This window comes from Anolis carolinensis, chromosome 4 (genome assembly GCF_035594765.1).
Source record: "Anolis carolinensis isolate JA03-04 chromosome 4, rAnoCar3.1.pri, whole genome shotgun sequence".
NCBI lineage: Eukaryota > Metazoa > Chordata > Lepidosauria > Squamata > Dactyloidae > Anolis > Anolis carolinensis.
The window spans coordinates 129,257,111-129,284,882 of record NC_085844.1 but is presented as its reverse complement, the minus strand read 5'-3'; the positions used below and the strand labels follow the sequence as shown (position 1 = coordinate 129,284,882).

General features: G+C 39.0%; 1 protein-coding gene across 9 annotated transcripts in view; it reads right to left on the bottom strand.

Moving 5' to 3' along the window:
- The window catches only part of rasal2 (RAS protein activator like 2), a 294,829-nt gene that overhangs the window by 24,383 nt on the left and 242,674 nt on the right, over window positions 1-27,772 (bottom strand). For all 9 annotated transcript variants that reach the window (XM_008117797.3, XM_008117796.3, XM_008117794.3 and 6 more), the window contains 6 exons: window positions 17,417-17,570; window positions 13,268-13,366; window positions 11,007-11,561; window positions 8,893-9,037; window positions 5,477-5,621; window positions 2,497-2,733 (listed from right to left, as the gene is read on the bottom strand). In XM_008117797.3, coding sequence (XP_008116004.1) covers window positions 2,497-2,733; window positions 5,477-5,621; window positions 8,893-9,037; window positions 11,007-11,561; window positions 13,268-13,366; window positions 17,417-17,570 — 1,335 coding nt within the window. The remainder of the gene's footprint in view (window positions 1-2,496; window positions 2,734-5,476; window positions 5,622-8,892; window positions 9,038-11,006; window positions 11,562-13,267; window positions 13,367-17,416; window positions 17,571-27,772) is intronic.

The following is a 27,772-nucleotide window of genomic DNA, read 5'->3' as shown; positions in this document are numbered from 1 at the left end:
CCTAGAACACAGCCACACAGCCCAGAAGCCACACAACACTCCAACAAAAATTACTGTTAAGTAAAAGTTTGGAAAATCATTGATACTTTAGCCTAAATTTTTAGCACTTTCTGTCCTCATATACAGTAGAGTCTCACTTATCCAACACTCGCTTATTCAACATTCTGGATTTTTGTAGTCAATGTTTTCAATATATTGTGATATTTTGGTGCTAAATTCATAAATACAGTAATTACTACATAGCATTACTGCGTATTGAACTACTTTTTCTGCCAAATTTGTTGTCTAACATGATGTTTTGGTGCTTAATTTGTAAAATCATAACCTAATTTGATGTTTAATAGGCTTTTCCTTAATGCCTCCTTATTATCCAACATATTCGCTTATCCAACATTCTGCTGGCCCGTTTATGTTAGATAAGTGAGACTCTACTGTATATGGACCTAGGAGTGGCAATAAACACAAAGGCACTTTTCTTCTGAGTAAACTTGACCGGGTGCTTGCCTGCTGTGGCTGGACCCAGAGAAAGGAAGAGAGATATGAAAGATGCTCAGTCCAGAAAAGGGAAATGGAATTGGGTGTGTGTGTGGGGGGGAAATACGGACAAAACGGGATGGAAAGAAGCAAAGCAGAAGATGAGTGGGGAAGAGAGAAAAAGTACTGCAGAAAATAAACTGAAGAATGAATGTTGTGGGATGAAAGTAGAGGGAAAGAGAAGCCCCAACGGAGCAGCAAAAGGGAAGGAGGAGGAGGAGGAGAAGAAGAAGAAGAAGAAGAGGCAGAAGAGAAGGGCAAGTGGTGGGCAAAGAGAAATGAGCCTTGGGAGCTAGTCAGCTAGGACCCCAGTCTCTTTGGTGGCACTCCAAGGATGTTCTCATCCCCTCTCTGCCTCCATCCCTCCCTCCGTCCCTCCCTCTTTGCAGCTGATTTGGCATTCTGGCCCCTCTAGTTCTAATATGGGAGTTCCCAGGAAATATGGGAGAATTGGTCACTGTTGGTGCTGCCAACATCTGCTAATAAGGTACATCAAGCCATAGTGACAATGAGAAAATGTTAGTTCCATTCAGTAATTTGGTATGCACTCCCCCACCCCACTTGATTCCTGACGTAACTGTATTCAAACTGCGATAGTGGGGACTATCCCCAGACTACTATTATTAGCTAACTATACCCCACTTATGTGTGTGTAGGAAAAGGCATACTACAGAGAATGGGACACTTCAGACTTGTGGGCCAAGTTTGGTTTTTTGCAAGAACCACCAAAGACCACCAACTGGAATTATTATTATTAACTTCATTTATACCCCAACTTGCTCCCCGTGGGGACTCAAGGAATCAGACACAATACATTAACAAAGATGAGTTCCTTCTACCCTGCAGTCCATGAGCCACACATATATTAGGATGATCTCTGTATGCAATGGCAAGGAGGAGTTGAAACAGTAAAAATTTTACCTATATATTCCTGCTATTCAACAACTGGGAAGTAGAGGCCTTTGTTTATTTGATCTACCTTGTGCCCAGAGCTTGGAAGGTTACTTTCAAATAATAGGTAATTACATATACAATTTATCCCAAAGTAGTTGCTGTGACAGCAACAGTTTTTAAAAAAATTACTATATACCATTCTATGCCTGAAGCTTGACTAAAAATTGCTGATGCCTTAAACACTTAAATAGTACAAGCTGTTGGCTTGTGAGGCAAAACACACTGGAACATCATTATAGTGTTCCTGCAGTTTTACTCTCAGTGTGTGGCAGACTCTCCTGTGTGCTTTTTTCTTTAGGGAAGGAAGATTACGAAGTGTAAATAACATCTCAAAGTACACATTTTCCTATAGATGAAATGTGTTTGATGGTGGAGTAGTCATAGTAATTGTTGTTATGTTTTCAAGTTGGCTTCAACTTATGGTGACCTTTCAAATTAGTCTTCCAAGAACTTCGGTCATTATTAGCTCTGTTCAAGTCTTGCAAATTCAGGATTACGGCTTTTTATTGAATCAATCAATCTGTAATGTTGCCTTCTTCTTTGCTACTGCATTTCATTTAACTTCACAATATTTTTCTATCTAGACACATGGGGGAAACAATGCAGTATACTCAAGAACACCCCTGGGGATTTTTTTTTCACTGACACAAGTATCTAGAGGTGATGAAGAGGAAAAGCTGCTTCTAGAGTGTGGTCCAAGAGTTCAACTCAACTGCCTGGCACCTGAAAAGTAATGAAGCTAATGACATTCAAGCCTTCTCTTTGTGTCAATCAAGCCTAGGATCCAATGCTCAGTTTGTGGGTTTTTTTCGTAAATATTTTTTACTATATGGAGTTGAAGCAAAAGGACCTGTCCTCCAAGCAGGTACTTTTAGAAATATGTCATTTAGTACAGAATTCGATATACTTTCACAGAAATAAGATGACCGGTGATGCAGCTCATTTGCAAAACTATACATAATCCAGATATTCCTTAATTACTCTTTTTTGATCCTGCATCATTTTTACCTTGTGAAGTTTGCCAAGTTCTGGATAACCTTTGCAATCAATGTCAAAGTTCGAGAGGTACGATCATCAGGGTATTCCTGCATGAGGTTGAAGAGGCTTGGCGACATGATGGCTGGGCAGAGGAAACGGAGAAAAAGTGAGGCACTGATCAGGCGCTCACTGATATCTTGCTTTCCCCTGTTGAGGAACTGCTGCTTCCATGATGCAAATACCTCTTTCAGCTCCCGAGGAAAGACACTGAAAATCAATAAAATAGCAGACAAAAATTAAGCTGAACCAGCAATACTCTTGCAACAGGAAAAAGGGGGAAATTCTGCCTGAGTTTAGCACTTTTAAAGAAATAGGATAGGGTGTTGATGGAAATCAAAAGACTAAAAATGTAACTTGTTCTTTTCCACATTGCATCACCTAGTACACAAATTGTGCTGACACAAATATTTCTAAATTGTGATATTAGAAAAACTTTCTCCTCCTGGAACCTATTAAGATCCATAGGTGCTCATTTCCTTATTCTTTCTTCTCCAAACTGTCCTCTGCTTCCATTCAATCAAAGACAAGCGGTACAGAATGTTCATGGCTTTCTCAGTAGCATCCTGGAAACACCCACGGTGTCATTTTCAGAAGTCCTCTGCTTCTTAAACTGTGGGTCCTGACCCCAAATGAGGCTCCCTTAGTTCAATATTGGGGTCACAAAAATTTGGCAACAATAAAAGGTTTCTCAATCCCACCCATTTACACAAACCTTTTAGCAACAACATGTAGCGTTTACAGTGAACTCTGTAGAAAAAGATTCAGCTGTACTCCACAAAATGAGAAATCAGCCTGTTTAGCAAGCCTCACAAATACTGATTTGTTATCAGTAAATGTTTGGTTTTTATACCTATTTCATATACTTATATACACAGGATCACATAAAAAAATTTCAGGTGTGAAAAAAAGCTCTGCTATAGAACAAATGTCCCTGAGAGTAAGAGCGCCAGAGACTTCCAAGACTGTATCTCAAAAATTACATTATTGCGGATTGTGCTGTTAGGCTTTCAGTTCATCCCACTGCATTCCCATGTGGCTTGGACTTTGGTTAAGAGAAAGAAAACAAGGCAACAAGAGCTCAGGGCTTTTAGGCTGATGGAGTGGCAGAGTTCTGCAATTAGCAACAACCAAAACCCTATTCTTTCTAAAAAGGGGGGATGTTTCTGGGCTTCTGTTCACCTATTCAGAAAGGAAATGTAGAAGGAGGTTACTGCCAAGAAGAACAAGCTATGACTTGCACTGCAACTCATTACTTCTAAACTCTGGTTGAAATCCAATTGCCCCCCCCCCCCCCCCAAGTAGTGCACCAATATAACAAGCATCACAACCCACTCCTCCACAAAAACAATTCTTCTGGCTATAATTGGCTTGGTTTTATACCTGGGGAGATTTAAATATCCTTTTCCTTGCAGAAGGGAAGCTTGTAACTCCACTCTGCCCTCTAAGAATCTCTCAGTTTTACAACGAAAGCGAAAAAATTTAAAACTACAATACAGGCTCAACTCTACTGATTCATAAAAATCCTCAAATTTATTACTGGAAGGTAGAACAAAACGTAACTGAACATCCTATTCTGTTGGGTGCCATTTGATGAGACTGGGTGACTGGAATAGTTTTATCTGGAAAAGTAACTCACTATGAGAATAAAGAAAAGGTTGGTGGTGCCACATTATTCTGGTCCAGTTTCTTTCCACTACAGTTCTCTCTTGTTCTCTTAGACTATATGAAAGCAATCAAGTGTTGTATAGGCCTGTCTTACTATCTGCTTAATCCTGCTTTAAGTTATGCTTGGTTAGTGTGAGGCAAACTGACGTGAGGATTTTGTGTATATTTCAAGGCTGGGCAACTCCTATCCGAAGAACCGACTAAGTGCTGCCTCAATTCACCAAACTGTTGAATTGTTGCCAACACTGTGAACTGCCCTGAGTCCCCTTAGGGGTTGAGAAGGGCGGTATATAAATACAGTAGAGTCTCGCTTATCCAAGCTAAATGGGTCGGCAGAAGCTTGGATAAGCGAATATCTTGGATAATAAGGAGGGATTAAGGAAAAGCCTATTAAACATCAAATTAGGTTATGATTTTACAAATTAAGCACCAAAACATCATGTTATACAACAAATTTGGCAGAAAAAGTAGTTCAATATGCAGTAATGTTATGTTGCAATTACTGTATTTATGAATTTAGCACCAAAATATCACGATATATTGAAAATATTGACTACAAAAATGGCTTGGATAATCCAGAGGCTTGGATAAGCGAGGCTTGGATAAGTGAGACTCTACTGTACCGCAAATAATAAATAATAATAATAAATAAATTCAGCAGCACTAGGAATAATCTCCCAAATTCTTTTCCATATTCGCCTTGTGTTAAAGAAGAAAATGTTTGCTTTGTAAATCACCTGTCTGTCACTGAAACTAGTGGGGTGTCTGTAAAAAGGGGTAACAATCTCCACCCCTGTTGGTTGTGTTCTGCTCACTCCTGAAATATTGGACATGTTCATCTTGCTAGAAATAGCTGCTGAGCTAACCTTTTTGTTCTGCATTCACCTCTGTAGGAGAAAATAATCTTGCTTCTTCCCACAAACTGAAAAAAAATCCCCCGGACTCAGTTCAGTTTTCAGGTCAAAACCATCAAAAAAAGATCAAACCTTTCATTTCCACAGCCAGAGATCCACTTGACCTCTAAAAGCTAATTCGAATCAGCTAAGCTGCCTGGTGCTGATGACTGACATGAGAGGAAATCACTGAAACCCTTCCTCTGATAAGCTTCATGCCTTTCAATGGTGCTTGTGCTGGCAAACCAGCTGGATGTTTTCGGACTCAGAATCCTATTTCTTATCTCTCTTGCAGCATTACATTTCAGGTCTTTCTCTTTTTGCTGCTCCTATATAGCAGGAATTTCTATGAAGAACTGACTGTGACGCCCTCCTCCCTGTCCTGTACTCACCAGTAGGAGTTGATGATCTTGCAGAAGGCCAGCTCACAACACATTTTGAGATTGGCCTGGTGCTCGTGCACTTCACTGGATGAACATTTGCTGGGATCAACTTCACAGTTCTCATCTGATTCGTAGAGCGCTTTGATAAATTCACCTAGAAATGAGGTGACAAAACAGAGGCAATTAGGATAATATTTTATTGGCCTTACACTGGAAAGGTTTCGCTCTCCTTAACAGGAACAATTCCTTGGCGACAAATGATGTAAACTGCTCCCTCTCTGAAGCAGAAGATTAAGGTCAATTACATGTAGTTAATTTTCACAAAGGAAGAGGAAGCCTCATTCCATTTCCCTCCTTCATAAGGAGGGCAGTCAGCTATAAAACATTCAACCTTGAAGGAGGTTAGAGAATAATGTTTGTCCTTCTCTAGTAATCAGCTGATCTTCCAAAAGGTGATTTTCAGTTAACCTAAGCCATGTGGTCTTACCACAGATTATTTGCAATAAAATTATGTGGCACTCTGAATTACAGTCATGTACTTTGCACCTATGTTCTTCTGGAAACATTTTGTCCTCCAACCTCCCTAAAATACCTGAACACTACCTGATTCCTTTGGGTCATTTGGATAACACTTGCTGCTCTTTGATTTCATTAGGATGTAAATTGATTCTGTCATTATTGAACACGACAAATAATGATTAATTCAAAGTTCAATTTGGTCACAACATTTTTCACACATTCAATTATTCAAAGTAAGTCAAAGAGCTTCAGTGTTTCTGTTCTCACAATCTTTGCTGCCCGTGATCCTATTGGATAGCTTTAAGGATGATGAATCAAAGCAGACATTGATGTTCAGGCATAAAAATGCTAGGACGATGGAGCTGCTGGTCATACCCTGTTTTCCCAAAAATAAGTAAGGGTCTCATATCATTTTTTGCTCCAAACGATGTGTTATGGCTTATTTTCAGGGGATGTCTTATTTTTCAAAATTTACTTTTTATAAATGAACTATTTATGAAATTTAACTATATTTTGAAGTAGGGCTTATATTTCAAGCATCCTCAAAAATCCTGAAAAAAATTCATGCTAGAGCTTATTTTGGGGATATGTCTTATTTTGGGAGGAAACAGGGTAGAATCATAGAATCATAGAATAGTAGAGTTGGAAGAGACCTCATGGGCCATCTAGTCCAACCCCCCGCTAAGAAGGGTAGTTGAGTATTGTGATATTACAGAATGCTATATTCTCATGCATATTCCCTAAGTATGCAATACTGTTCATCTCTTTGTTTTCCTCCACAGCAATACTGAACCATTATTCTGTTCCATACGAAAAATAAATACAATAAAAGCAAATTTCTTGCTATTACAGAAGACAACTGGAAGGAACATTTAACTAAGGAAGAAACTCAGATGATACACAAATTCCTTGTTTGTACACTGACCTTTTAGAAAAGAGGACTTTATCCCTTTGAGATAGCTTCATTGTTGTGATATCATTTTTTTCAGGAGTTGTTTCTTTCTTTTTAAATGTTTAAATGCTGTTCTAATTTGTTTTAATTTTATGGTTTTATGCTAGAGAGGAATTTTATCATTTTCAGCCAGAAATGACTAATACATTGCTTCAAAAACTTCTAAATAAAAACAAAACCAATAAAATATCTCAACTAAATGTATTCATTATCCTATTCCTAGGAGCCTCCGGTGGCCTAGGGGATAAAAGCCTTGTGACGTGAAGGTTGGGTTGTTGACCTGAAGGCTGCCAGGTTCGAATCCCACCCGGGGAAAGCGCGGATGAGTTCCCTCTATCAGCTCCAGCTCCATGCGGGGACATGAGAGAAGCCTCCCACAAGGATGGTAAAAACACCAAAACATCCGGGCGTCCCCTGGGGAATGTCCTTGCAGACGGCCAATTCTCTCACTCCAGAAACATCTCCGGTTGCTCCTGATACGAAAAAAAAAAAATCCTATTCCTAAAGGAAATAGACTGAGTCTTATTCAAGGTGGTGTCCCAAGAGAGAAGAACCAGGAATGCTGCTGCAGCTATGGAAAATGGAAACAGCAGAATTCCCTTGAGCCAGTGCTGCTTTTATCTATGATTCTCTAAGAAAGGTATCCTTGACCCGAGTCAAGAAATCAAAACTAGTATTTGAAACAGGACCAAAGACATTTTAAACAGCCCAGGGAAGCAAACATTTACTTGCACTGCTGTTTGAAACTACTTCTGTTCAACAGAGCATTTAACCGCCAACTGCTGAAAGTGGGCAATTAAAGGAACAGAGGAGCTTTTTGAGGATATGGAAGAGGTCAATAGGGAGCATTACAGGAATAGGTATTGACTGAAGGGTCCTGTAAATGTTCAAAAGAAGAATTCAAGGTGTTTTAAACAGAGTTTCTTTTGAATGTTGAAACTATGGTACAATGCAAGCGAACACATTTGGCCAAATTAAGAGAATGTGTACTATGTGCCATCATGCCATCATCTGAAGACAATTTCCACTTGTTTACACAATTTTTGAAGAGCAGAAATGGATATTTCACAAGAGAAAGAGTAAAAAATATGGTAACATGGAAAAGGTTAAAGTATTTTGCTCTTATAAACTAGAAATACAAGTTCAATGGTTACTTCAACATGCTCAGGCTTAAACAGGATTAGCCTGAGGTTGTTTTGACGCCTCAAGGTAATTCAGTCAAAAAACTGAATTTTAGGCCTGTGTAGATTAGGCCTGAATCTGAATGTCTTTTTTAAGCTGCTTGTTAAAACAGACTCAAATACACATTTTCTTTGATGATATCAGAAATAACCACACTATGGATTAGGGGTGTGCAAAACGGTAGAAAACTGTTCCACTTTAGTTTTGTTTTCATTTTGAATTTTGGATGCCCCTCAATTCAGTTTTTGAGAAGATTCTTCCCTAAATGGAAACAGAACTCCAAATCCCAAATTTGAATGCCCCCCTCCCCCACTGAACTTGCTGACCAAAAGGTCGGTGGTTCAAATCCGGGGAGCAGAATGAGCTCCCACTGTTAGCCCTAGCTTCTGCCAACCTAGCAGTTCAAAAACATGCAAATGTGAGTAGATCAATAGATACTGCTCTGGCAGGAAGGTAACAGTGCTCCATGCAGTCATGCCGGCCATATGACCTTGGAAGCGTCTATGGACAATGCTGGCTCTTCGGCTTAGAAATGGCGATGAGCACCATCCCCCAGAATCGGACACGACTAGACTTAATGTCAAGGGGGAAACCTTTACCTTTACCTAGATATAATAAAGGGAATGAGAACTTCACATAGTCAAATACATAGAAAGTAATGTCAAACGTAAATCAAACAGGAATGCTGTGATGCCTTTAAGTATGTATAACCCCTAATTCTGCAACTCAAAACAAGCAAACCAAGGCAAGAATTAAATTGATGTTTATGTACCAAGTGCATCTTGTAAATACTTCTGTCCCACCAGCTTGAGGTATTCCTCAATGGCTTTGGTGGCGAGTGTATTCTCCCTGAAGATCAGCACATCATGCTCCCCGCAGCGATCAACCTCAGACATCACCAGGTCAGTCAAGAAATCCTGAAGGAGAAAAGTTGGACAGGAAGATGATGTTTTAGTCAATGCCAGATTGTGCTGAGCTAGGCAAGAAGACAGTTAGGATATGCCAGATTCGAAGGATAAAGGAATTGCTCTTCTCAGCAAAAGAGCACAAGGCTGGATTCTGAGCTGCAATGCCTGCTGCAAAGCAAAGTATGGAATTAAGGGACTGAAAGGCACATTCAACTGAATGAGAATCTTACATTGATACTTTTGATATCAGCTGACTACAGCTTCATCTTACTTTCCATTTGATAACTGTAAGTTTTAATGAGTTTATTCTTTCCCATATTTTAATGCATGAGAATGACTTCTTATCTTTAATGCATTTAAGATCTATCATTCGCAGCTTACTCAAATAACATCCTCAATCTTTTAATCAGAGTAGAAGCATAAACATTTGCATGTTATACAGATTACGTAATCCAATATGGGCAGAAGGCTGATGAACTGTGTAAAATCAAGATGAACTGTGTAAAATCAATGGAAACCAGTTCTGATCCATTTATCATTTTATGGCAATCATGACCATCACAGTCTATGCCTAAATTGTAATTTGTTACCAATAGGCCATGTTTGAAAATATTGTATCTGAATGTAGCTCTACTTTGGGAGGGGAGATGGTGACGCACACATTCCAGTCATGCTCCCACTACCCTCACATTGATGGAGAAGGTCCCAAATGAAACTACATTTGGCTGAATGTGAGTATAACTTTACTGACAACAGACATTGGTTCAGTACTTAAACATGTTATTCAGAGTTATTTTGTGAATGGAGAAATAAAGCTGAGTTCTGTTTGCACAATGGTGTCATTGCAAAAGTGCGCAGATGCAAAGCACCCCCTGCCCCCAAAAAAAGAAATTGAAAAATTGGGGGCAAATGTTTCTTCATTTTTTTTCTAAAGACATCTCTCCTCATTGAAAAATGCATATGTAAGACATATTTACTCCTCATACATTGTTTTAAAAACTATGTAGCACATAACTGGCATGTAAGATTATTCACAGAATGTCTCATCACTGTAATTCCTGGTCATGGCTTCATTCTCTTAGCTCTTCTCATGGAAATTAATACCTTATACTTGCAAATTACTACTGACGACGAAAGAAGACGAAACAATCTGTTTTGTTAATATTGATTCTTACCTATTTCAATCATTTTTAATAGTTTATAGTTTTTTGCCTGCTCCCCATAAATTGGCAAAGGGTGATACTAACCTAATGTGTATATAGTTATACATAGAGCATTTCAAATCCCTAAGGCAGCAAAGTGAGATTCAATCTATAATGGGCTTATATAATATCAATTTCTCCTGGAAATTTCATTTTGCGACATCTCCCACACAAGCCTTCAAAATGTCTGGAAATTTTGCAACTCTATTGAGAAAATCAAATCATAAACTTATGTGTAGATTCAAATCTTTAAAAATCAGGAGGCCAGTCCAGCAAAATGCTACTAAATACAGGCAGTCCAATTTTGTACCAAAGAATCCCAAGGTCGCTTCTCTGCTTATGTGAAGGCAATGTTACAGAAAAGCATCAGCTATGACTCAGGATGGGTCAAAAACATAATATTTCCTGTAATTCTTGTCTGATAGGAGAAAAATGAGGTTGGCTGAAACGATAAAGTAATGGTTGCCTGTCTCATGGCCTGATCTGAATGCTGATGAAGCTTAGGTTGGGTTCAGGGCCTAGACAGATGACTGAGTGGGAGTCTTATGTTTCTTACCATGTGTTCCATGGTGGAAGAAAGCAGAATATGAAAATAAAACTAAATACATATTTATATTTAATACATCAAAAGCAGATAATTTTCTCCTATCTCATTTAAAAAACAGGCAATTTTTGAATTACTTTCATTTCTAAGGAACTGACAAACAGATAACTTACGACAATGACTTGACTTTCGTCTCTCAACAGCACTCAAAACCAGCACAATGTGTTCTTACCTTTGCTCTGCCAGTGCTCTGAAGAATGTGCACCAAAGCACAGGCCATTTCTTCTTTGTTCCTGACACTGATCACTGGTTCCAGAACAGAGCATAGCACAGCGTAATTGTTAGTAATGAATTCAGCAAACTCTTTGTATTGCTCCATGGGGAGGATGGTGATAGTCTGGTATCGGGATTTGATCCGGATAGATGGGCCGCCAGCCTTCCCTTTATTGGGAGTCGGAGTGCTGATGGGGTACCACTTCTCCACAAATTGCCGCCCAGTCACACTGGCTATGGGAATGTTTACCAGACCAACATAGTTATTCTTGTCCTTTTTCTTTTTCTTTTCGACATCCTTGTAGATGTGGACAGTGATGCTGTGTATCGACGGAAGACTATAGAATTCAAAGTGCTCCCCCCAGAAAATATTGTCTGCTTTTGTTTTGCTTGTGGTGCGGGCAAATAAAGTATCGTCCAGGCACAGTTCGCAGAAATATTTCTTCTTGGGGGTCAAATCCTTGGCTTCAATAATCCAAAGACGTAATACATTCTCTGCTCGCCGGCAATTATCCTGGAGAGAAAATTATTTAGTCTTGATTGGTAAGGTCTTTGCAAAACTTTTCTCATGTACCATCTGGATTTTTTTTTAATGCAGCTTAGATCTTTTATCACCACTGTTGTTATATTTTAAAACTATCTTTCTAGAATGAACAACCACCAAGGCAGTTTACAACTTTCAAAATATGTAACAAAGCAATTCTTAACTATGACTGTAATAAAGTTAATCACTTAGTAACTGATGAACTTTGAACTATCAGGAAGATATAAAGAATGAAATGAAGTGGGTTGAAGTCACAAAATATCCAGCGATCATTAAAGGACTGCTAGAACTACTAGTTTGTTCAAATTGCTTAAACAAAACAGACTAAACCTCATTTATTCTGTTTAATAGCTACCACAGAAATATTCTACACTGAGCTGAGGGAAACCTTCCTTTGTACAGTGGGAACACAAGTAAAAATATTTCTTTCAGATGAAACCATAAAGAGTAAAGACTACACAGGACTATGTGAACCAAGACTATGATTTTGACTGGATGCAGGCCTTTCATGATTTTATAGATCAAACTAGTTCCTTGAAGTTAACTGAGAAAGCAACAGGCAGCACTGCAGTGCACCATAAGCAGGAAAACAACAACAATATTACATGCAACCTGAAGTCTTTTTCAACTTGGAGTTAGGCTGTTGAGCTAGCTGAAGTTGCTGAACCATTTTCAAAGGCAGCCCCACATTGGCACAATGGACTGCATGCATGGCAACAGATTAGTCATTAGTTTCTATAAAGTAAAGCCAAAAAAGGTCATTCTTACGCATGGCGGTTACTTATAATTTAAAAACACTGCTAAGTCTAGGAGCACTCTCATGTTATGGGCCTCATACTTAAGGCAGAAGGTGACCCATCAAAATCAGGCCTTTTTATGGTTAAGTTTAGTCCAAGGTGTTCAAGCTGGCTAGGTGATGATTATCATACCAATGACACCATGCAATGACACAATCCTAGAACAACTGCACCTAGTACCACGCAGAAATTTTATAAAATGCAGTAGAAAGCCCAAAGGGCAAGATCCAATGCCACCTTCTGGCAATGTTTTAGAGGTAGTAGTAAAACTGCAAAAAAGGTTGTACATGCTACACCAACTGTGGGAATGGGATCATACTTCTCTTCTTCACCAGTATAAGTTGACTGTTTGAGAAATCAAGGAAGTTTCTGTCTCAAAACTACAAGTTGGAAGCTGGATTTATATGGGTCTATAGAGCAGGTGGCAATAGACACCATTAATATAACCCTGGAAATAGCAAAAATCGCTCTAGAAACAGATTCATGGCATGACATGGTCTAATCCTGAGTAACCTTTCTTTGAAATTTGAAACATAAAAACACAGAATTGTTAGCACATGTTATTTGGCTGTTTTGCTGAAAGAAAAAGGTACTGAACACTAAACACAAGGACTTTTTCAATAAGTCAGGCAATGACAAGTCTCCTGGAAAAGAGAATCATTAGCAAAGGTGACAGAAGACAGTGTGCTAAAGACTTAATCTATTATACGTCTGTGTAAAACTCAGCAGGGTGCAATTTGGTGTTATTCTAGCTCCTTGAGCTGCTAGAAGGTTGCCATCAACCTAATTAAATAGGCACATTGCTTGGGGAAGAGTTTGATATATCTCTTGGCCCAGGAAAGCAATTTCTCAGGGTGCATTTAACTGCAAATATACTACCTTGTTAGGTTGGATAGCTCTACGCAGGTTTTCCATCCACTTGTCTCTTTCGGCAGCAGAAGAACAGCTGAAGCATTTACTGCCACTGGAGTAGGTTACCTAAGATATAATAATAACAACACTCAGGATCAGCCAAGATCACATATGAGGTAACAATTGTGGACAAATGCCTTGATTATCTTACAAAAATCCAAGAATCTGCCAATAAACTAACTGATCATGGACAAATGTGTACATCATTGTGATCATTATTGTCATAAAAAGAATAGGAATTGGACACTGCATATTTCCTTTTCCAGCCCAATTCACAAACTTTGAAGGTCTCATGTGAAAATCTTGACACTTCTGTCTAGAAGATTAGACTGAAACATGTCCAGAAAAACACAAGAGTGCTGACATTCTGAAGATACTACATTTTATATTAGAGTGGCAATTCATGTTGGTAAGTCGCCTTGAGTCCCTTCAGGTGAGAAAGATGGGATAGGAATGCAGTAAATAAATAAACAATAATAAATGTATCAAATACAAAAACATTTCAAATTAACGGAATCCTAACCCACTGAACATTTTCTTAAAATATTTGAAAAACCTCAACGCATCAGGAATCTAGTCTGGAATCTACTGAATGCAGCTAAAATCTTTATTGCCTCTAAATGGTGTGACTGTAATTCTCCAGCATTCAAGGAATGGTTTTCTTAGATTTGGCATTTGGTCTCAAAGACAAAATTAATCTAATACATCTGTCTATAACATAGTAAATAGGAATGAGAACATCTGGAAAAAAATGGATGCTGTTTATTGCTTGTATATATTTGATTTTCATTACTTTGACATTAATTCCTCAAAGCCACTTTTGCTGCCATTGCTGTAAAATTAATCACATTTCATCAATAGTTATAATTATATTTCTTTTTTGGTAGGTAAATTTGATTACTATGCGTATTTGTAAATACACACTGTCTAATATTAAGAGATTAGAAAGTACACTAGAGTCGCACTTATCCAACATAAACGGGCCAGCAGAATGTTGGATAAGCGAATATGTTGGATAATAAGGAGAGAGTAAGGAAAAGCCTATTAAACATCAAATTAGGTTATGATTTTACAAATTAAGCACCAAAACATCATGTTATACAACAAATTTGACAGAAAAAGTAGTTCAATATGCAGTAATGCTATGTAGTAATTACTGTATTTACGAATTTAGCACCAAAATATCACGATGTATTGAAAACATTACAAAAATGTGTTGGATAATCCAGAACGTTTGATAAGCGAGTGTTGGATAAGTGGCCCCATGTAAGCCGCCCCGAGTCCCCGTTGGGGAGATGGTGGCGGGATATAAATAAAGTATTATTATTATTATTATTATTATTATTATTATTATTATTATTATTATTAAGTGAGACTCTACTGTAGCATTAAAAACAAAAGAAAATGCTAGAAACCTTGAGAATGCAAGCCTGGGCTGACTGTTTAAATAAATATGTCACTGAGAAATCATGTAATCTGGACAATTAAAGTCTGCTGAATTATTGGAAAGCACTACTTTGTGGAGACTAAGGCTCTTTTCTTTGCTTGGCTTCTTTAAAGTTTCCTAAAGATTAGAAATAGTGCTTGTTGTTTGCTTATCATACAACACAGGATATTTATAGTTCTGAAATGTTAAACATCAAACATAAAGCACCAAATTGCCATGTAAGTATTTGCTTGCATTACTCTTTTCTTCCTCCATGAGCCACTTTATATAACAAGGCAAATAGACATAGTTTGTCATTGAGCTAATTATGTTGCACCACAAAAGCAGACCAGAACATGTTTCCCCATAAAGGAATACCAATATAAAAAGTATGTCGTAACACTTCTTTAGTGTTTCCTCACAAGAAACAAACGTTGCCAGAGCAACTTCCAAGGCATGCTAGAACAAATCTTTAGTTTCTGGGTGGAAATATAAAACAGATTTTGGGAATAATATTTATACCCAAGAACTTCCAGATGATAAATGTAGACTGTGGGCCAGGGCTCTACATTGGATTTTTAGAAAGCATACCCTAGATCAGTGATGACAAACAAAGTGCTCTAACCGGGAGGGGATTTGGGCACTTGGGGAAGGGGGAATGAGTGAGCAAGTGGTGGCAAGTGGGCGAGCAAGCAAGAGGGCGGGCAAAAACAGATGACCGAGTGGGGTTGAGATGGCGAGCAGGGGGTGGGCGATGGCACAAGTGCCAGGAGAGAGGGCACCGTGTGCTCCTTCTGACACACATACCATAGGTTCACCACCACTAGCTCACATTCATTTAAGGAAGTTAGCTAAGATACATTTATTTAAAGTGGCCCATGCAGCAGATTCACTTTATCTCCCCAGTTCTACTCTCCTCTGTCATCTTGCTAACATTTACCAATCTCACCAGAGTGGCATTCTGCTTCAGTGCCTCCTGCTCTGTGCTGTTGAGCCAAGTGCTATTTCAACAGCAAGATGTTCTAAGCCAGTGGTTCTCAACCTGGGGTCTCCAGATGTTTTTGGCATTCAACTTCCAGAAATCCTAACAGCTAGTAAATTGGCTGGGATTTCTGGGAGTTGTAGGCCAAAAACATCTGGGGATCCCAGCTTGGGAACCACTGTTCTAAGCACATACCAGAGTCACACATGCTCAAAATAAACCCCTACCCTGGGCATGCGTGAATGTTGTGTGTGGGTGCAGCCTTCTAGATCAGGGATTATTAAATTTTTTCCACTTGTGATCCCTTTCCACCTGAGAAATTTTTCACGATCTTTCTATTCAAGAAATTTGTATACAATCTCAATTATATGGATATATAAAATAAGTCTAAAAACCAGACATTTACAGATAATAAATCAGCATTTGCAAAGCTTGCTAAACAGGCTGATTTTGCTTTTTGTAAAGGACAGCTGTAGCATCTTCTGCAGAGTCCATTGTAAACGCTGCATGTTGTTGTGGAAATGGGTGGCACTGAGAAACCTTTTATTGTTGCCGATTTTATGTGACCCCAATATTCAGCTAAAGGAGCCCCATTTCGGGTAGAGAGCCACAGTTTAAGAAGCAGTGATTTAGAGGACATCTGAAAATGACACTGAGTGTTTCCAGGATGCTTCTGAGAAAGACAAGAACATTCTGTACAGCTTGTCTTTGATTGAATGGAAGCAGAGGATAGTTTGGAGAGGAGAGAATAAGGAAGTGAGCACCTGTGTCCCTTAATAGGTTCCAGGAGGAGAAAGTTTTTCTAATATCACAATTAAGAAATATTTGTTTTAACACACATGATTCCAGGCACATGGGTATATAAAACAGATATAAAAACAAACATTTACTGATAATAAAGCAGCATTTGGATGACATGCTAAAAAAGCGGATTTCGCTTTTTTGAGAAGTACTGCTTTTTTTTCGTGTCGGGAGCAACTTGAGTCGCTTCTGGAGCGAGAGAATTGGCCGTCTGCAAGGACGTTGCCCAGGGGACGCCCGGATGTTTTGATGTTTTTATTATCAAATGCTGAAGCATTATCTGCAGAGTCTGCTGTAAAAAGACTCATGTAAATGTGTAAAACCACCACTAGGTGATGTCCAGAAACCTTTCACTGTTGCCAAATTCTTCGTGACCCCAACATTGGGCTAAGGGGACCCCATTTGGAGTTAGGACTCACAGTTTAAAATCTTTCTTCACTACAGCTCGCACAAACCTCCATGACAATTCTGGCAAGGGCTGATGTGAGTTGTACATAAAGCGCATTTGAATAGTCACAGTTGGCCACCATGCCTAAATTGAACAATCCAGGATGTATGCAGTGAGGGAGATTAGCAATCTTCACAGGGAGACTGCATCTTCTCTAGGTCATGTTTTCAAACATTCATTGTGCTGTTCACTGACATGAAACAACAATAGGAAATACTTCTTTCTACTCAATGTTGGTAGCCCCAAGGACTTTAGAGTTATCCGATTGCCAGTTAGTCCACACCCTTCCCATGGTAAATTCAAAGCAACTAATTTGCTCACTCAATTATGAAATCCTCAAGGAGTGAGATAAGGAATTAAGTTAAACAATCTATGCATTTTGCACACAACCTGATTTCTTTCTTTCTTTTTAGAAGAAAAGTGTTAACTCTGTGGGGTTATTTGTTTGCTGGTTTTTACCTCAAAGCAGAAATCTTTTCCAAGTATGCTACCGTGAAGTGACTTGACATGAACTCTATCTTCTGTTGCCAGATCCAGTGTTTCTACTGCACTAGCCGGACTCAGCAAGGATTCATGAGAACGAGATTCTTTCAGCTTTGGTAAGCCACGGGATCTGGGTAAAGAGAGAAGAAAATGGAAATAAGACACCAGGAAATGCAAGGTAAAACAGTAAAATATTTTTTCTTCTTTAATCCTAATTTCTGAGATTTGTTTCACTCTGAATTTTTTGATCTTGAAAATAACATACACCTGGCAAATGCCAGACATGACTGGGCAGATCCAGAAACAAGAAACAGTTGCTTGTTGGCGTTACACATACACTTGACACCTAGCTTTGCAATCCTAAATAAAACAGATACATGTATACATCCCAAACAAAGGCTCTCTGTTCCAGAGGGCTCTGTCTGTTTCACTTTCCCTTAGACTTTGCGTAGCTTATCACTGGACATTGTGTATACTGCAAATTTAGGATACCTCAATTTATGTACATGTCTAAGAAAAAGACTCTTCTGAGAATCACCCATTAATCTGATTTACTTAGTTATCTAACAGATTTGCACCCAATCTCCAAGGACTCCAGAGTAATACACACAGGGAGTCTCCCCCACTGCATTTATCATCATAACACTTTTATAAAGTAGGATTGGCTCAAATAATTAATATAGTTTGACCCCACTTTAACTGCCATGGCAGAATGTTATGGACTCATGGAAGGGCTAGATTTACAAGGTCTTTGGTGTTTTTTTTTGCCAAGAGTGCTGATGCCTTATCAAACTATAGCTCCCAGGATTAGTTAGGACTGAGCCCTGGCAGTTGAAGTGGTGTTAAACTGCCATAATTCTATAGTGTAGATACACCCAATATTTCAAAGTCACTCAGTAAAGTAAAGAGGATTTTCAGTAAAAATTCAGACCTCTCTTACTGAAACATATCCCTACATTATTAACCCCATAGTCCCTTTCAATGGGATGGCACTTTCTAAGGTCATAGCTAATTTAGTAATTCCTGTGCACCATGTCTGTTGAATGGTGCCATCAAACAAGGACTGCCTGCATTTGAACCTAGATCTTTAGTTTTCAGCCCCTCTTATTTGCTCTTTAATATATCATTCCAATAATAATCACATTGTAGTAATAATAATCACATCCCTAGAAAAAGGCAGGGTGAAAAGCCAATCTATACACAAAATAAAAGTGAAAATATGTATGTATATGTGTAGCTGGGGTGTCCACTTCCACAAATAAGTTCCCACTTCCACAAATAGCTATAGCTCCTACTACTCAAGAGACATCAATGGCCCTCCCTCCAATGACATTTCAGGTTATAGCACGTGCTGCAAACATGTCCAAGAGTCCTGCCAATGTCCTCCACAAACAACATACTGCCCCCCAACCAAGTTAAGGGTTTCATACGGGGACAATATCATCCTAGATTTTCTGTTTTTCCTCCACCACAGACATCCCAGTGTTTCTTACTCTCTCCATTAGTGTAGAATTTGCATGGCCCCGCCCACTGCCTCTCCCATAACCATTTCCTATTATTTTCTATGACACACAGCAAACAGAGGAATTGATCAGCAACTGAATATACTAGAGAGGTTTGGGGAGAATTCACAATGATTTATAGGAGTTGTAGGTACTGGGATGTATAGTTCACCTGCAATCTAAGAGCACTCTGAAATCCACCAACGATGGACCTGGAACTAACTTGGCACACAGAGCCCCCATGACCAACAACAAACACTGGAGGTCTTTTGAGGGATTTATTGGAGTTGTAGTTTACCTACATCCAGAGCGCACTATGAACCCAAACAATCATGGATTCGGATCAAAGTTGGCATGCATATTTGATATGCCCGAATTTGAATACTAGTGGGTTTTGAGAGGAATTGGCCTGGACATTTTTGGAATTGTAGGTACTGGGATTTATACTTTACCTGCAATCAATGAGCACTCTGAACTCCACCAGAGATGGAACTGGACCAAACAGCCCCCATAACCAGCTGGGGGAAAATCACCTTGATTTGGGGGAGTTGTAGTTCACCAACATCCAGAGATCACTATGAACCGAACATCAATGGATCTGGACCAAACTTGGCACACCTACCTGATATGCCAAAATTTGATTACTGAAGGGGTTGGGGAGGGGGGGGGGCTGACCTTCCTTACTGGGACTTGTAGTTCACCCACAATCAGGGAAACTAACCTCCATCGATGATGGACCTGGTCGAAACATGGCGCATAGAACCCCCATGACTAACTCAACATACTGGAGGGGTTTGAGGGGACTGACTCACCATAGTGGGAGTTGTAGTTTACCCTACAGCCAGAGACTACAGTGAACCCTACCGATGATGCATCTAAAGCAAACTTGCCCAACGTAACCAACTTTAAGTATGGATGGAATTTCACAGGGTTAACATAGCATGATGCCAGTTGTAGTTAATCCACAACCTTATGCATTTTGTACAATGAAAAAATTGACTTTTTCAAATAACCCAGGCAACACCGGGTACGCAAGTTAGTAAATAAAATACAAAATAAAAAGGGCAAACAAAAGTATAGCAACCACAGTAATAGTAATGATTTTAACTATTTTAAAGTTCTTATTGTTAGGTTTTTAATAGAATCACATTGGAGAAATTGAGCATACAAACGAAATAAATAAACGTTTAGCAGTAATTTAAAAACAAATGAAAGAAAATATGCTCTCAATACTGGTCTACATGGCTATACAGATAAATTCATAATAAAACCAATGAAAGAATGAGTCCCGCTGTCTCAGCTGCTAATGTCACAATTACTGTGTTTATTTTTGCACATGGGAGCAAACAGAAGCATAGTTGTTCTGATATGCTCTCTAAGAGGCATGCAGGTCATCATCATCACTTTTATTTATTATTTATTTATTTACAGTATTTATATTCCGCCCTTCTCACCCCGAAGGGGACTCAGGGCGGATCACATTACACATATAAAGCAAACATTCAATGCCTTAACATAGAACAAAGACAAAGACAAACGCAGGTTCCGAGCTGGCCTCGAACTCATGACCTCTTGGTCAGAGTGATTTGTTGCAGCAGACTGCAGCCGGCTGCTCACCAGCCTGCGCCACAGCCTGGGTCCAAAACTTTTTGGGGTGTTTAAAGAGATCTTTAACAGGAAATGACTTCTAGGTTTAAGAAAAGAAAAATGAATGTCGTCTTGCTCTCTTGTGCAAGAAAGGAGATGTCTCATGAAGTCAGTCAACTCTATGGCAGGTTTTTAATTTTTGTTCAAGAGGAAGAAATGTTGTAATTATTTTTTCCATCTCCTGAGTATGCATAGAGCATACACCTTGTCCCCACCTACAACTCCTAACACTGGAATCTACGCATGCTTAAATAACTGGAATAAATGTTTCAAGCATATCTTGTTCTTCCACAAACATGTTGACATCAAAATATCTTTGGAACAATTTGAGCTTCTCAGTCCCCCCCAAATGTTGCAGCAAAAACAAAGCAGTTAAAAGTGAACTATGAGTTATCCTGCTCTAGATGCTCCTGCAAGATAAATGCCACTCATGTGGCACCATTAGAGCCATTATGAAATGTCAAACAGCCTTTGGGAACAATACTGGATTAGCGGCATAGGCGAACAGCACAAAAACTTCTTCAGAGTAGCAGACCACACTTCTGCATTAGCAACAATTAGTATCTAAAACAAGCAAGCAACTTGCAGAGAACACCTTTCATCTATAAAACATCCTAAGACCAATATTTGCCATCTTCACTTTAAAAGGACTGCTCTTGTTGTATGCCTTCAAGTCATTTCTGAGTTATGGTGACTATAAGATGAAACTATTACTGAGTTTTCTTGGCAAGACTGGATGTTTTGCCTTTGCCTCCCCAAAGGCCGAGAATAATGAACTGCCTAGACCAGGACTCAAATTCACACTCCTCCATGAAAACCCACTTGGTGATCCTGGGCAAGTCACTCAGCCTCAGACAAAGGCAAATGCAACCACACTCTGAACAAATCTTGCCAAGAAAACCCCATGATAGGTTCGCAATCAGAAATAACTTGAAGGCACAAGACAAAAACAACCCTTAGAGTCTGAGTTCAACACTTAGACCAATACATTACATAGGCTATTAAGATAACATGACTTATTGGAAAAGATTATAATGCTGAGAAAGATGGAAGACAGTAAGAGAACTGTCAGTACATAACACATAAGTCGATCAAGAATACAAAAGCCCTGGGCTACAAAGCAAGGCTTTGGATTAAGCTCTAGATCAGGGGTCCTCAAACTTTTTAAGCCGAGGGCCGGTCCACAATCCTTCAGACTGTTGAGGGGCCGGATTATCATTTGAAAAAAATACAAACAAATTCCGATGCACACTGCATATGTCTTATTTGTAGTGAACAAACAACAACAACAACAACAATGAAAGAACAATACAATATTTAAAAATAAAAACAATTTTAACCAACATACATTTATCAGGATTTCAATGGGAAGTGTGGTCCTGCTTCTGGCCAATGAGACATCAAGTTAATTAGGGTTGTTGTTGTTGTTGTTGTTGTTTTGTGCCTTCAAGTCATTTCAGACTTTGGGTGAGCCTATGTCTAAAATTTATTTATTATTTATTTACTGCATTTATTTACTACATTTGTATCACACCCTTCTCACCCCAAAGGGCACTCAGAGTGGCTTACAAATTATATGTACATACAATATATTATATTATTAGCATAGCACAATATTAGTATTATATATTACTATACTGAACTATACCACTATACTGTAATATTATTAGTAATATTATATGTAATATAGAATATATAATTAATATTATTATATGGTATTATTATTACTGTTATATTGTATTACATTATAATATTATTATCAATATTATATGTATATACAATATATTATATTATAAAACTGAGGGCGGGGGCCAGGTAAATGACCTCGGAGGGCCGCATCCGGCCCCCGGGCCTTAGTTTGGGGACCCCTGCTCTAGATCTCTAATTCATAGGGTGACCATGAATTGAAGCAGATAGCATGGTAAAAAGAAACAACAACAACATTGCTATTTCAATTCAATTTAAAGACAAATTGCGTTAATTTAATAAAAATGAGCATTCAGAATTGACAGTATATTGTACATACAGGATTGTTTGTAAAGCTCTCCTACATAAACATTTCAAAGACTTTAACATGCCTCAAGCCTATTCATTTCTCAATGTTAACAGTCCACCTTTGTACTATTATTTGATTATCTAATGCCTCATTTTTAAACGGATGGTTGAATTACACTGTGTTCAGAAAAATGTGCTCCTGTTATATGGTACATAATAACAATAACTAAACAGAAATAGAGCAATTTGTTGACCATTTCCTAACATTGGCATCCTATTGATTCAGTTATTTGTATTTCTAAAATATCATTCATTTATTTTATTAAAAATAATTAGGGAACAGGAATCCTTCTCAAAACATTTTCCCATTCTCTCCAGGTCGTCACTTTTTTTCTCTTATTGCTTCTGCATCTTTGAACAAGGCCATACTACTCTTTTTCTGTGCAGGTAAGTTGCTGCCTGCTTAAATATGATGTATCTTACATCATTGCCTCAAACCCTTTAGCTTTTTGTTTGTTAAGTCACATTTTAAAGAAAACCTGTAAGCATCTGGAAGAATTTGTTTTATTTAATTCTGGCCCAGGTCAACACTCCTGATTTAGAAATCCTCAGAAAGAAAAATAGCTAGCTTGGATTTACACAAAGTATAAGGCCGGGAGGAACTGTGAAATGCCTTTGCAAGGAAAAAACAAAAAGTTATCACTTACAGAATCACAATCTCTGCAGAGATTTTGACCATGATCTGCCTCATACAAATAGCATCCATGTATCAGTGCAAACTTAACACTTCAGTCATACAAATTTTATTACCAGTGTAAATGGACAAAGCATATCTAAAATACAACCTCGGGTTGAAACATCTCCAACTCAAGCACTGCAAAGACATCCCTTTCTGTTCAACTCTAAAATCTCACATAAAATAATAACTAGTGGGAACCGAAGGCCAGAAACTTGTATCTCCTTCTGTCAGGTTTTCCCCAGATCAGGATGAACATATAACATAGAAGGATATTTTTTAAATAATGCAACCCGCAGCATGAATTATCCACATATACATAAAGAATCCTTAAAATTGCACCTACATGAAGCAAGTGTACAGCCACCTGACAGTGCAGCCCCAAAACATAGCGATTCCATGTGTCCTGGACTGGGTATCCCTACACCTCCTCCTCCTCTTTGGCTAGGTCACAGAAGAGGAATTCCTTAGTGCAAAGGCAGCAATGGTCACCTCTAGAGGCAGAATAGTTGCAGTTCCTTTTGTTATAAAGCTGCACAGATGGGCTTCCAAGGCAGCTAACAGGGCAGGAGCAAAACCATTCTTCCTGACAGGCCAAGTCACCATCCCTTTCTCATCTTTCACACACTGCATCCTGTCCCTCAGGTGACACAAACAAGGCTCCTGGTATGTGCCTAGCTCACCCAGCCCTGGGCTTGTTGCCATGGCACTGCATCTATAAGGAGATTAGAGGTGGAAGACAGCAGGGAGAAGCAGCAGCCAGCAGTGCTCAGGGAGAACTCTATGCAAACACAGCAAAGGTGACCTTTCCAAGGAGAGGAATCAGTCCCCTTCCATCCCCCTCCTTTCCTTCAGCAAGTTAACACTGGATCTGGGTGAGAGCAGGAGGAACGGTGTCGGCCATTAAGTCATCTTATGGGAACCAAACACAGGAAAGAACAGCCCTATTTATTTTGCCTTTCGGTACAATCCTTACACCCTTGGGGGCATTTATCACACCTCACCATGCAAACACAGTTCTCTGCTAAGATCTGTTTGGCTTCCTATGTAGATATCACTAACACAGAATATTGTCTTCTAAGTTTTCATATTCCCTAAAATGTGAAAGAGTTCATCCAGGCAAGATTAAGGTGGATTGTTTTAGCAATGGAAACAGATATATATGTTTTAAATCTAGCTCATGTGTGTGTTAAGCTGGTGCCTTTTCTTCTTAAGAGGGTTAACAAAGTGAGGCATGTCTATAATACCCATCTTAAAAAGGAATTATTAGACATACCTAATTTTAGGGTGGGCAAAATTGTATTCCATACAGCGGGTACCATCACACTAAATGTCCTACTCTGAATATCTGGGAAGCTGACTTCAGAAGTATGTGGCACCCATTGTCAAGATGATCTCAGGGACTGAATGAGTCTATCAGAAAGACAGTTGTCTTTAGATAACCATTATGTCACAGCAGATATGAAGATCTATTTCATATTAAATACCTTCCTGTTTGCACTACCTATCACAACAGAGGTTTGTTTCCACTTCTGCTCTATTCCATGGCAGTTGTAAGCTAGTGTTTAAGGTTTACTGTGGCAGACAAATGGACCACTCTCGAAATCAGGATATCCCACACAAAGTGAAGTGGTCTCAGAAAAATATAAAATAAAATGTTGGCATTTGACTTAATCTTTTCCTACCTAGTGTTAAGAAGGACCAAATAAAAAGTAAGATGTTCCCATCTCTTTGAAGGTGGGGTCTCGCAGGACTGAATGCTTCTCTGCCGACTATGATCCTTGATGTTAAGTAAAGGATCTTTACGCTTTTTATATGCCATGCTAGTTTTTTTCTGTATATACTTTAGCTTAAAATTTTCTGTGAGGTGCTTAGAGAAAGTACCACTGAAAGAAGGAAATATGAGTTGTTTAGAACATTATGGCAAAATAAAACATTCAGGTTGCAATGCAGAGTTAGAATGCAATGAACATGGACAGGCTAGCCAAGTGGTTGTGAATGAAAACCAGATCACGAGTTAGAGGAGCAGAAGAGAGATTTACAAGGCGGTGCCTAAATAGTCAAGAAGAGGAAGAATAAGGAGATATTTCCATGTACAATGTGCTCTGCAAATCAAGAATTCAAAGCAAATTTGTCATTTATTCGTTCAGTCGCTTCCGATTCTTCGTGACCTCGTGGACCAGCCTATGCCTGAGCCCCCTGTCTGTCGCCACCCCCAGCTCCTTCAAGGTCAAGGCAGTCGCTTCAAGGATACCAATCCATCCATCTTGCCCTTGGTCTTTCTTTTTCCTTCTATTTTCCCAAGCATCATTACCTTCTCCAAGCTTTCCTGTCTTCTCATTATGTGGCCAAAGTACTTCATCTTTGCCTCTAATATCCTTCCCTCCAGTGAGGGCATTATTTCCTGGAGGATGGACTGGTTGGATCTTCTTGGGGTCCAAAGCACTCTCAGAGTTTTCCTCCAGCACCACAGTTCAAAAGCATCTATCTTCCTTCGCTCAGCCTTCCTTATGGTCCATCTCTCACATCCATAGGTTACTATGGGGAATACCATGGCTTTCACTATGTGGACCTTTGTTGCCAGTGTGATGCCTCTACCCTTCACTATTTTATCAAGATTGGTCATTGCTCTCCTCCCAAGAAGTAAAAGTCTTCTGGTTTCCTGGCTGTAGTCTGCGTCTGCAGTAATCTTCACGCCTAGAAATATAAAGTGTATCACTTTCTCCCTCTATTTGCCAGTTATCAATCAGTCTGGTTGCCATAATCTTGGCTTTTTTGATGTTTAACTGCAACCCAGTTTTTGCACTTTCTTCTTTCACCTTGGTGATAAGGCTCCTCAGCTCCTCCTCGCTTTCAGCCATCAGAGTGGTATCATCTGCATATCTTAGGGTATTAATGTTTCTTCCAGAAATTTTAACTCCAGCCTTGGATTTATCAAGCCCCACACATTGCATGATGTGTTCTGCATACAAGTTGAATAGGTAGGGTGAGAGTATACTGCCCTGCTGTACTCCTTTCCCAATCTTAAACCAGTCTGTTGTTTCATAGTCTGTACTTACTGTTGCTACTTGGTCATTATACAGATTTCTCAGGAGACAGACAAGGTGACTTGGTAGCCCCATACCACCAAGAATTTATTATAATTATAATCCACACAGTCAAAAGCTTTGGAATAGTCAATAAAACAGAAATAGCTGTGTTTCTGAAACTCACTGCCTTCCTCCATTATCCAGAGGATATTGGCAATTTGGTCTCTTGTTCCTTTGACTTTTCTAAACCCAGCTTTTACATCTGGCAATTCTCGCTCCATGTATTGCTGGAGTCTTCCTTGCAGGATCTTGAGCATTACCTTACTGGCATGTGAAGTAAGTGCCACTATACGGAAGTTTGAGCATTCTTTAGCATTTCCCTTTTTTTCCAAGCAAGTGGAAGCCAAAATTGGAAAAAGTAGGGTGGAAAGTGAAGAATATAAAACTAACTGAATCGAGGAAACTCAGTAAGCTCGAAAGTGGAGTCATCCCTCTAGAAACTGGATTTCCATTCAAAAACACTGACACCTGAAAGAAGCTTTTGCTGTTTTTTTCCTGTATCGGTACTATTTTATAGTTTCAATTGTATAACAATTGACTTATTCTTCAACTTCATAAAGTAATGCTTATGTTGAAAAAGCATTGGAATATTGAGAAAAATAGTAATTTCACTCTACCACAAAATAGAGAACATATCTGAGTTCTTTATGCTGCAATTAACATGGAGGCACTTTGCCCCACCTTTCTAGCTCTGAGCACAGCGAAAATAACTCAAAGCCACTCTACTTGTTTTCTAATGGCCAGCAATGATGGTAGATTAAAAGAGCCTTTCCCGTATTAGAGGGAAAAGTACTGGAAAAATGAGTGGCACTTACTGTCTCAGTGAAGATGGCAGTTAATCACAGGGAAGCAGGATTACTGTAAACAGGAAGATCACGCCAGCATAGGCAGAATGGCAAAGAAATCGGGGGGGGGGGGGGGGGGGGGTTAAGATGCTTGCATAAAGCTGTTTCTTCTCAACAGCTCCATTAACCATCTAAATCTCTAGTTTCATTACATTTAACCGGGACAATTAACCCTTCTCTGCTATCCAAATAGATAGCAAATAGAAATTTACCAGTGAAATAGACCTGGGACAGTGTAATGGGGCAGTGCAATGCGGCAATAATAGGAAACCTACTCTGCTGACTGGAGCCAGCATGGTGTCTTGTGTTGGTTTAAACAGCTGATTTTAAAGTAGATATAACTGATTTTATTGTTTGTGTATATTTATAGATATTTTATGTCCTGGTATGGAATGCTTGCCGTATATATGTTGTGCTCCGCCCTGAGTCCCCTTCGGAGTGCGAAGAGCGGAATATAAATATTTCAAATAAATAAAATAAATAACTGGTGGTATCAAGGAACTTCTAGAGTAGAGATT